General features: G+C 32.8%; 1 protein-coding gene across 1 annotated transcript in view; it reads right to left on the bottom strand.

Annotated features, from left to right (window-relative positions):
* The window catches only part of LOC146168160 (polycystin-1-like), a 129,215-nt gene that overhangs the window by 102,993 nt on the left and 10,703 nt on the right, over positions 1–15,519 (bottom strand). Inside the window, exons 4-11 of the mRNA XM_083389118.1 lie at positions 15,112–15,183; positions 14,542–14,613; positions 13,750–13,919; positions 13,518–13,675; positions 4,543–4,647; positions 4,052–4,126; positions 2,633–2,808; positions 2,337–2,497 (exon numbers count right to left, since the gene is read on the bottom strand). Coding sequence (XP_083245244.1) covers positions 2,337–2,497; positions 2,633–2,808; positions 4,052–4,126; positions 4,543–4,647; positions 13,518–13,675; positions 13,750–13,919; positions 14,542–14,613; positions 15,112–15,183 — 989 coding nt within the window. The remainder of the gene's footprint in view (positions 1–2,336; positions 2,498–2,632; positions 2,809–4,051; positions 4,127–4,542; positions 4,648–13,517; positions 13,676–13,749; positions 13,920–14,541; positions 14,614–15,111; positions 15,184–15,519) is intronic.

Genomic DNA, 15,519 nt, shown 5'->3' with positions numbered 1-15,519 from the left:
TAGTTAAAAAACTACACCACCAAAATATGACTTCAACAGCATTTTGCATAATCTCCAAACCCGCCGACTTCACCACTTACTTTCCTCGAAAATCTATTCAGAACCCAAATTACATCTATACCAATTACCTACCCAAACCCCTATCAAGGGCACATGATGGTGTCAAAACAGCATCCCCAAACACCGCCGTTTAAAACATGGAGCATAGAAGTCAAATCAATACTGGACAATACCATGGTGACTGCACCTATTCGTCCCATACCCATTATATGCGGATTTGGATGTTATTTTGGCCACTTAGATCTTATACCAAAAATGTAGTGGGCTTTATTATGGCGTTGGTCTGACTAATATGGTATGATTTAACCTTAGCAACTTTCTGAATCTGAAGTAATAGTTTAAAGTTGTCAATGCAAAATAAGATGAAAACATTCTTTTATCCACATATAAAATTAAAGCTTTTCTTAAAAAAAAAATAAGACTGAAATGGGCAGAATAAGGGCTTTACAACCTGTTACCTAACTCCAAATCTCACCCCTAACTTCATCACAAACTCTCCTAAAAATTTCAAAATTTTGCCTCACCCCAAACAGAGGCAAACAACCTGGGGCCAAAACAGTTCGCCAAAACGGCCCTTTTTAAAACTAGGGCACCCAAACATTGACACCAAAACTGTTGATGCCAAAAAGGTGACCCCCCCCCCCCCCCAACCGTCCCGCACCCTATCCCTACAGTTTTGGGCATTATTTTGTCCATTTAGGTCCTTTTACGTTAAATTTAGCACATATTTTAACAGATTTAGGTCTTATTCAGACATTTTTAGATCTTATTCTGCCATGGGTATTATTTCGTATATGTCGTTGGTTTTATAGCTATGGTAATAAAGATTATATTCTGATATAGACGTTGTTGCTTGTTGGTCTTGTTGTGTGTTTCTATACAGATCTAACTAACATACTTTGTTTGTTTTTTTCAAAATTTAGAAGATTAAAGTAATATTTTAATATTTTATTTCTCTTTCAGCTTGTCTTATAGAGCATACCTTACTTTATAGATAATACTAGAAGTCTATGTAATAAAACTTGCTAGCAAGCGAAGAGATATAACAAGAGACCCTCACAAAATATGCGCTCACTTCACTCACCAGGTGTGCCACCACGTTTCAAAGGTTTACAAGTGCACCCTGGGTACGTTAAGAAACACTGTGCTACACTATAATAGTCTGAAATAAATCGAATAAAAACATTCCTTTTCATTGTTTATTTAGTTTCAAGTGGCGAAAATGTAATTTAAATAGGCCTGTTAGTCTATCTATGTCCATATTTAAAAAAGGAAAAAAATTGTGCTAAGCAAAAAACATACATTTTATAATTGTTTAGAAAGTGCCATTTGAGCACTGCCCGTTTTATCAAAATTGGACATAGCATGCAGCATAGCATGACTTCTTGCCATCCTCTTTAAACTGGATAAGTTATAGTAGTAAGGGGTTTATTTAACACAGTAAATTCAAGTTAAGTTAGCAAGTTAACCTGGGGAGTTTGTGTGAACCTATATGGTCGAAGTAAGACATTGTTACTTTAGGGCTAGTGTAGAGGTGCACAACCTTTAACTATTGACAACTGCATAAACAATCTGTATTTTGCTCACGCCCGGCAATAAGGATGTGCAATAATACAGAATGCATGTAATTACCAGCATTGGTCCGAAAGTAGAGTAATATCAGGCTGTTTCAATACAAATACAAAATTTATAAGTATTTTAGTCTAGATTACCAATGCAGTGTTGTCTACCCATAGCTAACCTTAACAACACTAAAACAATTTCTGTGTGATAACCTGGAACATTATCTTCAATGATTCAATCTTTGGTTTTATAAATATTTTCTTTAGATACGACCTCGCAAGTTACCTTGGAAGTTGTACAATAAGAAGCATGCTTTTCTTTAATGAACTGGTTTGCGATATGCAATTAAGTTTTGTTAACCACGCGAAACATGAAAAAAAAGTGTTTTTTAGTCAGTTGGCACTGCATTTTGTGGAAGGAGACTTGGGAAAATGGGCATACAAGATTAGTACTATTTACTCCACAGCTATATTGCTTCAGGAATGGAGCATTTAAACAAAACATACAATAAAAGCAATTGCACAAGCATACTAGAAAAGTGTTATAACCCATTGTTAAATTTAAATAAAGTTGAAAAAGTTTCTATATTTTCTCATTTTAAAGCATGTTTATTTTATATTTTATCCTCAATAACATATAAGCTTGTTCTAAATGTAGTTTATTTGGATAGATTTCATTTATTTAAAATATTTTAATAAAAATTTAGTAAAAACCTGTTTGGGCAGAAAATAAGTCAGGCCAAATTTTCCATGATAAAAACAAAGAGCTTCCGGAGATGAGGGTTATATTAAACGTAGTGGTTTCTTCAATATAAATCTCAGTAGGGCATGCCAAAGAAATTCCTAGGACAGGAGCTTGGACAACAAGAAACAAGCTGAAAAACAATAAAACCTATCTTAATTCAAAAACAAAACAAACTTAACAATAAATTATAATAACAAAAACATTCTGCCATAAAACAAACTATTTAAAATTAAACATTTTTAACATTCAACACATTAGATCATACCTATATATGTCAACTCCAAAACCATTTTGAGCAGTAACTGTAACCCAATAGTTTCCTGGTATAGCATATTTGTGTTGAATAACTAATTCACTTGTCATTAAAGTTGGTGTAGAATCATTAAACATCCACAATAAGGTATCAAATATAAATCGTTTAGGATGGACTGTTATATTTACCTGGTAAAGCAGTACAAATACATTTACAAGACTAACAAAAAGAAAAATCAATAGCAGAACATACAGTTTAAGCCTGTGTTTGGTAAACTATGTTTGAGTTGTGTGCATCCCATATTGCATTGAGGACACATTTTATAGATTTAAAGTACTGAATTTTAGGTTACAACATGAATATAAATAAAAAATATTTATACTGTGGTGTAAACAACATAGATTTGTTTTTGTAACTATAAGCAATACTATCTTAGGCATCATAGCTTTAATCTAAAGATTGTTGGAACCAGTATTATATGGGAACTTTATTAGTAAGTACCTACAAATCGCTAACTGATGGATATAAATAAATATAAAGTTGATGATTTAGTTTGGAAATCTAAAGAAAGCAAAGACTTTTTAAAATATTTGTGTTTTAGAGCAAAAGGATTTGAAAAAAATCAAATCAACCTGATAAATAAATCTGTATAAAATCTCTTTGAAAGTAAAAAACAAAGGGTTCAGATTTCTATTATTAGATAAACCATAAGAAACAGCAATATATTTACAATAACATTTTATTGCTTTCAAACATATGGTTAATCTCCCTTTCCACTTTGGTGTAAAGTTAAAAAACAATTGTTGTTGTACTACTGGTAGTGAAGTCAATTAAAAAAAACGATTTTAAAATTGATTTCCAGTGATAGAAGGTAAACATAAGTTTACATAAGTTTAAAATAATATTATGAAAAGTTTCCTAAAATTACTAGAACGCTCTGGTCTGCCACGTACCACTTCTTGCAGAACAACTAATTTGATTGAATCATAAGTTTATCTATTTTTAGCGCACAACTAGCAATATTCAAAGCTATTTTTAGATTGAGCTATAAAACAGTAGATCATATCTATCAAGAGCAATCATAATTAACGCCCACTATCCAACAGCATTGTAAGACTTTTCAAAGCAACTGTGCTCCTGGTTGACAATTAAGAAGACCAGTATTTTAAAGATAATAATGGTACGAAACAACATGGATAGTTACGTATCAATAAATAGTCTTCGGGGGGAGTTTTTGGGAAACCATTGTGTTATATGCAAAGAGGCACACCATAATATGGGCAAAAAAATGTCAGTGACTTTTTTTACATATGTTTAATAAAAACTTTAAAATGTTCAGAACATTTTTAACTTTAAAGGAAAACTACACCAGTATAAGGAAAGGCATGTCTACGGATAACAAAAAGAAATAAATACAAAAATAAAACATACTTCTTCTAATTGTGAAAAAACCTTCAAACCAGAAAACTTCAGTTCAGGTGATGCCAAAAATATGTTGTCTAAAACCTGTTATAAAGCATTTTATTAATCAACATTGCATTTGCTAGTCAAACACAATGCTACCTCCTAAAAACAACCAAACAATATTACAATATTTTATAGATAACATAATACCAAATTACTAGCCAGATATAATAACTTCTGTTTCATTTTGCATTATTTTTTATTTAAATAAACAAACTAACTAGTTTATAAAAAAATGCAGTAAAAAAGAGTTAAATAAACTAAAATAATTCAACATTTTATAGTTAATAATAGTCCTACTTTAAAACAAAAATTATCAAATAGTATGCTTAAATGGTCTACTTATGGCTTAAATGGTCTACTTATGCATTCACATATAATAATAATTCATGACAAAAAATTTCAATATTATTATCTAGTGTAAAGGAACAAGTGCTATTATACAACTTAGGTACAACCGTGTAAGGACAGGAATCCGTTTTTGAATTCAGACAGATGTTAAAACACGTGGCTGAATGAGATACAACATCTTCACTTTTATAAGCACACAGGCATGAATCGTTCTGCACAAAATAAAAGTGTTGGTTATACCTGAGTAAATAAAGAACCAACTGGTGCAATATGTACCAATGTTTACAATTTCAAGCCACCAAGATTGGCATAATCAGTTTTCATTGAATAATTTAAAAATTTAATTACATTTAATTGTTGATTGGGAATTATGCCTCCCACCATGATGTTGCCAAAATAGAAAGCAATAAACAAGCGACAAAGCGTGAATTACACCACAACTTATTTAAACAATAATTTTAAATATGCTGTTGCTGCCTCGCATGGTATCCAAACAAGAAGCTCTTTACCCAACTTTTTTTTTAATCCACTGTTTTGACTTCCTGCACAGGTTGCTTTCATCAGGGAATAAAAACATTGCACCATTTACAGTACTATGCAAAGTAAAATAAAAAAGCAAAATGCAGTACCAATGAAAAATGAAACAAGACAAGGGTGTGAAGTGCCACCCAGTTGTTATATTTTAGCCCCTGTCTGTACGTTGCCGTAAATAAAACATCCTTTTTTGTATTTGATGGTGTCGTATATGGTGCAATGTTTTCATTTACTTATCAGGGTGTCATCTGTCATGTATAAGAAGTTAAAATGTTGGATAAAATAATAATAAATAGCCGGAAGAGCTTCTTGTTTGTAAACAGTAATCTCATTCAGGTCTATTTTATCCAACACATTTGTAGAGGATGTATGTGCATCAAAGTTATGGACAGATTTTTCAAATGCAACATTTCTTGGTATAAGTTGTTGTGGAATGAGCTTATTTACCATATAGAACCCTCTTTCTTATACAGGTAACTAGAGTAAAAAAAATTAGGCTTTAAACATGTGTTTATAGAACTATTGCTAAATGCATGACTGTTCTAGGTTGAGTGAAGCTTACAGTCGCATTTTAATAATAACCCTGAATTTGCAACTTAATCTGTAAATACTAATGTTAGTATTGGTAATTCAATAGTATATGTCAGTGGTTCTCAACCTGGGGGTCGCAAGGGGTTGTCTAGGGGGGTCGCCATGTGGAATTCCAAAAAGAAAATAATTAAGAATTAGGCAATATGAACTAAAAGTTTAGCACTATAGGAGAAGCAAAAGCAATTATCTCTGTGTGATTTTTGCTGCAGGGAACCTGTCGCGTTTATGATGTCACCATTACACTTATCAAATAATGAATCAAACGTAGTTTCAGTCTAACAATGTCTAATAAAAATGAATAATCGCCTAAAGTTTGAGCGAATGGCCTAAAATTAGGATGATAAACTGCTATAAATTAAATTAAAATGATAAATTGTCCTAATTTTAACTGCTGTGCCCGACGGTCTGTAAATCATTAGGACAATAAGCTTTCTGTCCTAATTTATTTGAAACATTGTGGAATGAAGTAAAACCACGGGCTCACGAGGCCTCCAAACTTTGTTTATACCAACTTTAACAACATATATACGATTTTGTTAACTCTGGGCAGCACAAAAGCGTCAGGTCAGGTGTAGTATAGGGCGCTCTAGTTCCAAATTGAAATCTAGGCCAAGTTACATTAAATTTGTTTTAGTTTTACAATAGGTTACAGGCAAAGTATTTCTATTTTTCAGCGGCATCATACATTTTTACATAGCCTTTACCAAACCATCCACAGAATTTCAAAAATAAATTTTGGTGTTGCATTATTGGCAAAAGGAACAGAATTATAGACAGCTTTACTATTACACTGCTGTTAACGACTATCCGCTCACCAAGAACAGTTACAACCATTGATTCCTTTTGGTCTCGCACTATAGGTGCATGCTAAATATTATTTGACCATATCAACAATTTCATACCAACAATGTCCAAATCCTAAACCAAGCATCTGTCGACCCGGGCTCTAACCGTAACTTTAGCTTATTATACATAGCACATTTTAGCCAAACTTTGATACAATCCTAGACTATATTTTTTCCTTATTTGGATTGTGCCAATTTTAAAATATGTTATTTATTTATTCAGGTTTATGTATCATACACTATAATTGATTTTTACTTATCTTTAAAGAAAGTAGAAATAATGACCACTGTGTTTATGGTTATGAACAGATGACTTAAAAAGGCCCAAACATTTTAGGGCTGTATGAAATTGAAGTATCTCCATACAACTAATAGGACTCATTTTTCAACACAACTAGATGAAATAACTGGTGTTTAGGTTAAATGTGGTTATTTTTTCTGTGTTTTAAAAATTAACATTTCATTGAAAGTTTTAACAGGCTGCTTTCCTAGACTATTAAAAGACATTTGGAAATACATAAGGCTTCTTTATTTAAAAACTTTTAAAGATTCAAAGACTTTGTAGCAACCCTGCTTATAGATCTCTGGTCACTGGCCCTTACAAAACATTTTAGTAGAAATAGTTTATGACAAAAGGTGATATACACATAGACAGTAATTCAATCATAGATATGTAAACAAAAAGTTTGGATAATGGCCTGGTGTAATGGAAATTATATATAGTGGTAATTCATTAAGGTGTTGGTATATTTCAGACAACCTAACTTCTTAATTGTCATATCACTTGTGTAAAAATTATTACATGTCAATGAAATGTTATTGGGCAATTGACCTCGGACAAACTTTGTTTTGGGTTACTCAAAAGGTAAGATTGTTTAATTTGTAGCAACTGTTTTGACTGCTTTGGACAACCCGAACTATAATGACCTTGAAGACTTTCTACATTTTAGTTTAAACATGCCAAAGTTTGCAACATTTGCTTAGTATGAAAAATAGCAAGATATATGAAATCATTCTAAAAAGAATTGGCCAATGGTAGAGTTGTTTAAAGTAAAATATCAATACTAAGAATTCAAATCAAAATCTGCCATTTATTTTGGTTAATTGGAAAGGTTAGAATTTGTTTTAAATAGATTGATGTAACATGGGTTGCTCCTAATAAATATGCAGACAAGTGCCAAGTTTAAATGAGTGAACATCACTGTGGTTAAACAATTATAATGCTTGCTTTCAAACTGGTCATGCAGTAATATATTTTTTCAACAAACAGCAAGTCAAGTTATTACGTCGAACAAAAAAACAATTCCTAAAGAAACGAAATTATTTCTTTGTAGGGCTAACATAAATCATCCAAACATAAGCTAGGGAAATTATTTTTAATGTAAAATGACAAGGGAAATGAGACATCTTGGCAAAAAAAAAAAATTCGGGATCAAGGCATTTGCAAAATTGTCATCAGTCAGTGTGTTCTTTCATGCCAGATCTTAATATTATCTTGTATCCAAGTTTTTGAGTTGCACTAAATTTGGCGCATTTTGCAATCTAAGCAAGACATGAAGTTGATGGGTGCTTTACTATAATTAAGTGCTTTACTATTGTGTCACAATAATCTAAATTAAAAAACAAGCATCAAAATACATTTATTCAAAGGTCAGTGTGAATTTAAACATAGTCGTTTAAAACAGGGCTTTGGAGTCGCAGCAGCATGGAGCCGGACTTTCACCAGAGCATAGCTGGAGCCGGAGCTCTATGTGAATTCAAATGGAGCTGGAGCAGGAGCTGGAGCCAGTTGTTTAAAAAATAGCTCCGGCTTTGATGTATTTCACAAGATGCTATGCTACGACTAATGGCTAAACTCACATAATTTGACAGCAACGGTTCACAAAATTAATAATTGTTGTCTCTTTAGTGACATCCTTTCTAACTAACCATTGTGGTGTTTTTTGTTTTTTTTAATGCGGTGTTTGTGATTTTTTTGAAATTCTAGATATTGCAAATTAAGCGTTCATCCTTACACCTCAGTTTTTGACGAAGCAGTGGTATCAATAAGCTACGGAGCTGGAGCAATTTAACATTCACGCCTGCTCCAAAGCCCTGGTTTAAACTTTAAAACAGGGCTGTCAAACTTTAAACTGGATAATTAATATACCTGATAAAATAATTTTTTCCGTTGAACCTCTGCTACTTTATTTTCTTGATCATTCTCTGGTGTATGCGACATTAACTTTGGTACCCCTTACCAGTTATATAAATCAAATTTTACCAACAGTGATTTTGGTTCTATAAATGATTCATTGATTGCATCTCCTTGGGGTGACTTGAATAAAAACTCTACTACGGCAGTCATAGCTCTTGCCAACGTAATAAACATGACAAACCTTTCACAGTTTTGATACTACTACAAGCAAAAATCAACTATAAAACACGTCTTGCTAACAAGCATGTAATGCACCAACCGCGAGTAAAGCTTAACGGTCACCCAGGCAACGTTTGATTAACTGTGATAATTAGAGTAGCAATAGTTTTTAATCAAACTTGATTTATAATGGCGAACATATAGCTAATGATTACGAGAAATCAAATCTATTAGATAATAATTTCTCCTACACTTCTTTACTACCCCCAAATGTGTTATATCTTTCACTTTCAAGTTTTGCTAGCCTACAGCTAAACAATACCAAGCCTTGAGATTAGCCCTTTTAAGGAGATACAGAATATTTGTTTTGAGTTGGAGGCATTAGAATGACGTCACAAAGTAACATCATAAAACAGTTCTTAGAAACACCTGTTATTCTTTAACGAACTTGTGCGCAAATAAGCTTAAATGCAGTTGGCGAAACATTTACCTTAGACCAGTGGATTTGCCCACCTATGAAAAGCAATTCAGAATTTTTCAATTAAATATTACTGAGACAACATGAAAATAGTGCGGCATATTGTTGGTCCCACAAAGCACAAAAAATAAGTTTTAATTGGCTAAACTGTAATTCAGGATACTTATTCGCATTGGGCACACAACAAATTGCTTGTGCTTGACATATTGATTTTTATCAAACTGATTTTGACAAAAGTGCTAAGAGGGCATTTACTCCAGAGTTGTAAGGCTGTGATGTCGAGCGCAATGTCAAGGGCAAAAATTAAACATTGTGCTATCATGTTATAAATAAATATAGCAAAAACATTATAGATGTCGCTAGCCCAAACGAAACCAATAAAATCACTGCAAAAAATTTAAATATAGAAGTACAAAAATAAATGCCTTAAACGAATACCGAATGCAGACCACACTATAACATCTCCCTAGCTTGATGGCGGCACACAAAATTAAGTAAAGAGTTCTCACAAAACAGAAAAAGTAATATATGATGTTAACCTTGTAGTAAAATTTGGATAAATGCTACTCACGATACAATACCAATATTACAATGTTGAATAAAAAAATACATTAACTCGATATATGTTGGTAGAGTTGTGTTTTGGAGGGAGTTTAAGTCCAAACAGCGTTAGGCTGTTCACACCAAGAAAAGGTGAAGTACTACACAGAAACGCATTGATGCCTTGGATGCCAACACTACAAGCTACGAAGTAGAACATACTATAAAACGAATTATATACGCATGAAGCAAGAAAAAAAATTTGCGTTAACATAGTTAAAGTTGGCAAAAAATATAGTGAGACAAATTTAAAATTCTTAGCCACCTCAACTTTGAAATACAATGCCATATATGTACAGCATTCACGCGGCCCACAACTACATGATAAGCAAAACCATTAAACAATAGGTCACTGCCCACTAAAAATGCCTCTGCGGCCCACAGTTTGCCGTCCACTGATCTAGACCAGTGTTCCGCGAGACCATGCCAGGTGTGCCGCGACGTGCCGAAGGTGTGCTACCTTTTAAGGGCACTTTTTAACAATCAGCCGAATTGACGCGAAAATGTTTATCTCATCAAGTTATCTTCTATCAACGTAAATCAAAATAATGGTTTAACTCAGTGGTCGGCAATCGCCGGTCCGCGAGGAGTTCATTACCGGTCTGTAGTAGGTTTCCAGATGATATTTTGATCAAAACCAGATTTTTTATTGTAAAATCTAATCTCCTCGTACAGACAATTTATCGAAAACGGGCCAGAAATAATGTTTTATTTTCAAGCGTGCTCACCCCAAAGGGCAATAGAATCAAATCATGCAAACAATGTTTATAAACAATGTTGATGTTCAGACAGGAAAGTTTCGAAAAAACACATGCATTTTAGTTACGACATTGAAAAAAGTTGTTATAAATTTCCTTTACTGAACATTTGTTGTTTTTAAGGCCGGTCCGCGACAAAATTTCAGTTTTAAACCGGTCCTCGGTGTAAAAAAGGTTGCCGACCCCTGGTTTAACTGACTTAACTGCCAGGAGTAAAAACATACAACAATTGTTTTCAAACTCTACACCGAAGTTGAAAGAGAGATTATGCTATCAAAAGCTCTTTGTTCTCTAATTAGCTATTGCAAAGGGGTACAGTTTTCAGGACTTCAACCGGCTTCAGAAATTTGAGAAAGTCTTCAAAACCGCAAAATCAGAAAATAAAGGAATGGTATACGTATTTTTTTGCGCCTCCAGCGCGTTTCATCACAAATCGCTCTTTTTTCTCTTGGCTGCCTAGGATATTTGCTGATGTTGTCTATTGTCGATCGTCATATATTTCATAGGTGTGCCGCTGAATTGTTTTATCTCTGTTGGTGTGCCGCAAGTGGAAAAAGGTTGCGGAGCACTGATCTAGACTATAACAAGTCATCTGATCCATGCTAAGTCCCTATGTACACCATTATTTGCTAAGTCCCTATGTACAACATTAAGTTATCTTTTTAACTTTATTTTATCAACGGGATAGTTTGCTTTAGAATTGAAAAAGGTGACTGTTGTACCCTGTCTCTTGTACAAGTTGGGTAGCAAATCTGGCAAAAAAATTACAGACCAATTTTCTCTGCTGCCTTCATATTCCAAGGTATTTTAAAAGTCACAAGCACTTTACCACTTTCTTAGAATCAAAAAACCTTCTTAATCCTAATAATTTAGGATTTAGGAAAAAACACCGAACTGTTACTAATCTATTGCGTATTACACAAGAAATATACTCCTCAGATAATAACGGTCTGGACTGCTGAATAGTATTTCTTGACATTTCAAACGCATATAATTGTGTTTTACATCACAAATTATTATTTAAAATACAACAGCTTGGCGTTAACAGGTTATTTTGGATCTTATGGCATCTTACCTTCCGAATCTCATTCAGCGTGTTCGCCTAAATAACTGTTTGTCTAATATATTGCCACTAATGCTGGAGTTCCTAAAAACTAATGCTGGGTGTACGAGAACAACATCACACAGTCAAATTTGACCTTGGTCTAACTCCTCTACATTTAAGACAAAACGTTCATGCTTTGTCATTATTCTTAAGTTAATTCATCATAATGGGCCATCTTACATATAATCATACATACCTAAATCTATTAAAGACAGTGTTAGCTATGAGCTTCTCAGCCCATTAACATTGACTGTTATCCACTCTAAAACCTAAATGATGCACAACTTGTTTATTGTAAGTCAATACGACTCTAGAATAGTCTCAAAAAATTAGAGGCAGTGTCATCAGTTTCAATACTTTAAAAAAATATAAGCGTCCATTTTCTATACATCGGTCAATATTTACTACCTATATGAAAAGAATGCTAAAGTAAATGCTGTTTTTTGTTTAGATTAGGTCACAGATTGCTGAACATAAGTGATGCATTGTTTCGAAGTTCGAACATGTTTTTTGTTTTTTTTCCACAGAAAGGTCCGTTTTGATTCGCGCATTTGCTCTCTGTTTGAATAAATAAAGACATACTTGGATTCGATATTCTGGATACTGTATTCTAAATGCAATACTTTATAACAACCCTAGCCAATTATAAACTTATGCTCAGATGTGGGCAATATTCAGTAAGCCAAGCATTTTATTACAAAAGTGTGGATAAATATTTAGTTCCAATAAAAAACATAACTTCTAATCATTTGGGTTTTTATACCAAGAGGAAAGGCTATGCAAAGGGGTGCAACGGCCTCACTGAGAAAAAAAAATGAAAAAGCACAAGTTTATTTAAAAACAACTTTTTGTTGTATTCTTCTCAGAAGTATGAATTTTGTTCACGGTTTTGTAGATTAAGTTGAACGAACCTGATTGTTACACGATACTTACCATGTGCAAACTGTTTAGCATTGTTACATTAGTCCTTTTCAAGGGCGGAAGTAGGTTATGTCTCAAATTATATTCCTTGGCAACTTTTATTTTTTTGCGCTTCATAGGACCTTTGTTTACAATTTTGGTATGTTATTGTCATTTTTGTGTTTTTTAGACTAAACATATTATGCACATTATGCATGGCATGTGTCGTTCGGAATAAACCCAATAAAAATGACAATTTTGCAATATTAACAAATGTTATTATATTGACTAGTATGTGAGATTTTATTAGGTGTCCCATGCGTTATGTCTTTTATAACTAGGTCTATTTAAACGAAATAAATATATTTTTTGTCCTTGGCGGCATTGGACTTAAATTCAGTTGCATATTAGAGCACAAGCTCAATTGAGAACAGCAGTTTTTTAAGACTGGTTGTTTTATGACCCAACATTATGTCTTAACATTGTGACATCATCTCTCCAAATTTCCACGCAACCTAAGGGCCTGGCAGCAACCAACTCCACATATTGGACTTAAATACATTTTTACCTGATAGCTATTTTGATTTTGTGTTATTTACCAATCTTAATACAATTGACAAAAACTTTAATGTGCTATACTTGTTGATTTACATAGTTACATTGCCAAACCAACGTTTTGCTAAATAAAACCACAGGTATAAACAAAATATATTTATAATTCCACATGTCAACATTTATAGCGCCCCTTTGCACTAAGCGGTGTTTATATTGACATGGAAACACTTTCTGTATAATCCAGACCATAATCACATGGGGATTTTTGTGGCTGTAAAACATGTTATTCAGAGGGGCGAACTTCAATAAATTGTGTAACAGAAGGTGCGTCCCAAAAAGTTCAAGTAACCCTGTTCTAACCTTTTCTATTATAGAAGCATAGTAGTATCCTTTTCTGAAACATATTTTTGCACATTTATCTTCATTGTAAAGAGTGGAATTCCTCTCAAGATAATCCCACCAAACTAATGTAACAGCATGCAGATCAACGTTCCAAGCACAAGATACATAATTTGTGGCTGTAAAAAATATTTAAAAATGTGTTTCAAGATTAAAAAAAAGATAAAACCAGATTTCAATGAAACACACTAACCACAGCTTTGTGTTGACAAATTTGCTGACAGTAGAGATAAGCCAGTATAAACTGATGGAGAATAACATAAAACTTCATTCAAATCAGGGATTTTTTCAGAATTATTGTTTATCCAGTTTTGTAACCATATAACAGTGCAGTTACAATTCCATGGATTGCCAGTCAGTCTCCTGTATAGGTTGTATTATGGAATATAATTACACCCAACATTATTTATAGTATAAACAAAAACAGCAATAAGTAACATGTTGTACTTCCCGATAGCAAACCAAAACAATTGCACAATCTTAGCGCCTTAGACATTAATGAATGTACACAAAAAGAGCCTGGCAACAAAGCGCATTTTAGGGAAAAGTTTACTTTTTTCCCTGAAGTGCACAAACAAAAAAAAATAATTAAACAGATTTTCTTTACCAATTTTTATCTTGTGTCATCTCCTGAAACCCACACAATCTCTATTCTGCAAGGAAACTAAATATAATAGCTTCAGTACCCCATTTTTACTTCAGCAAACTTTAAAAAAAAGAGAAAAGGTGTCTAATAAATGATATTTGAGCTGTGTATGAACAGAACAAAAAAGCGCAAAGGAAATACAGGGGTCTAGTCAGACTTATAGAAAGTGAAAACCAAAAAACAAATAGGTAGTTTTTTGGATACTTTTAAAATTACTAATTTTGGCAAATTGTGCACTGATTTTCAGCTCATTCGCAAAATTTTGAATACCTTCGCATGTTGAATTTGTGATATAGTGTGTTACATTTTCTAAAAACATGATACAACAATTTTACTTACAATCTTGAGAGTGAATATAGATTGGTAAATAAATTGTGATGCAGCCCAGCAAGTTGATTGAAACTAAGGTCTCTAAAAAACAATTGCAGCGTATCTCAAAAAAATGTGACTTTTAATAAGATTAATGGTCAAAAATACTTTTTTAAATAAACATTAATTGTTTAACTGACATTCCATGCCCAGTGCTATTTGTCAAAAAATCACCCAAAAATTTTTCAAAATATCTGCAATTAGATAGTTAACTTAGGCAAAACATTTAGTGTAAGTACGTGTCTGGATCCTCCCATGAAAACAGAAGTAATCAAACATACCTACATGTGCACCTACCAAAGTTTATAGTAAACAATTTATTTAAAAAACATTCTACAAAAGCATCGCAGATGTGCCAGCAAATTAGAAAAAAAAAAAAAGATGTTCAGGAAAATAAGTAATGCGCCAAATTAAATTGCTTGTCATCTCAGATATGGCTTGTGAGCCATACCTTGTTCAGGTCTGATCTAAAGTCATCAAAAAAGTTTCAATAGAACGCTGGTCAAAAAAGAATTTGTTGCGATATTTTTAAAAACCTACAGTTCCTGGAGAGAAGAAAGACCATGAAATGCATCTTTCGAGATGAAATTGATTTTGTTCTTCATAAGCATTCTGTTAAAAAGAATAATTAAACGAGAATTTAATATAATTTATTTCTTAATATAAACAAATATTTAGAATAGAATATGTAAACTTTAATTAAACAATAAAAAAGAAAGAAAATAGCTGGTAATAAAAAGTACTTGCCTGTAAATCTCACAACAACAAATATTGTACAATAGTTGGGGGTAAGACTGGTTTTATATGGAAATTGCTTAAATCGTACTGAAACTACTGAAGACCTACCTAAATTTAACGTTACAATCATTTCTTATACAAGGGGTTTGCAACATGTTGGCCAAACGCACTTAAAGAGAAAAAACATGTGGACATTTAAAAACGTTTTAA

This window comes from Ascidiella aspersa, chromosome 1, assembly GCF_963924565.1.
Source record: "Ascidiella aspersa chromosome 1, kaAscAspe10.2, whole genome shotgun sequence".
Lineage (NCBI taxonomy): Eukaryota > Metazoa > Chordata > Ascidiacea > Phlebobranchia > Ascidiidae > Ascidiella > Ascidiella aspersa.
The sequence above is the reverse complement of the archived record's forward strand: the minus strand, read 5'-3'. Positions and strand labels throughout refer to the sequence as shown.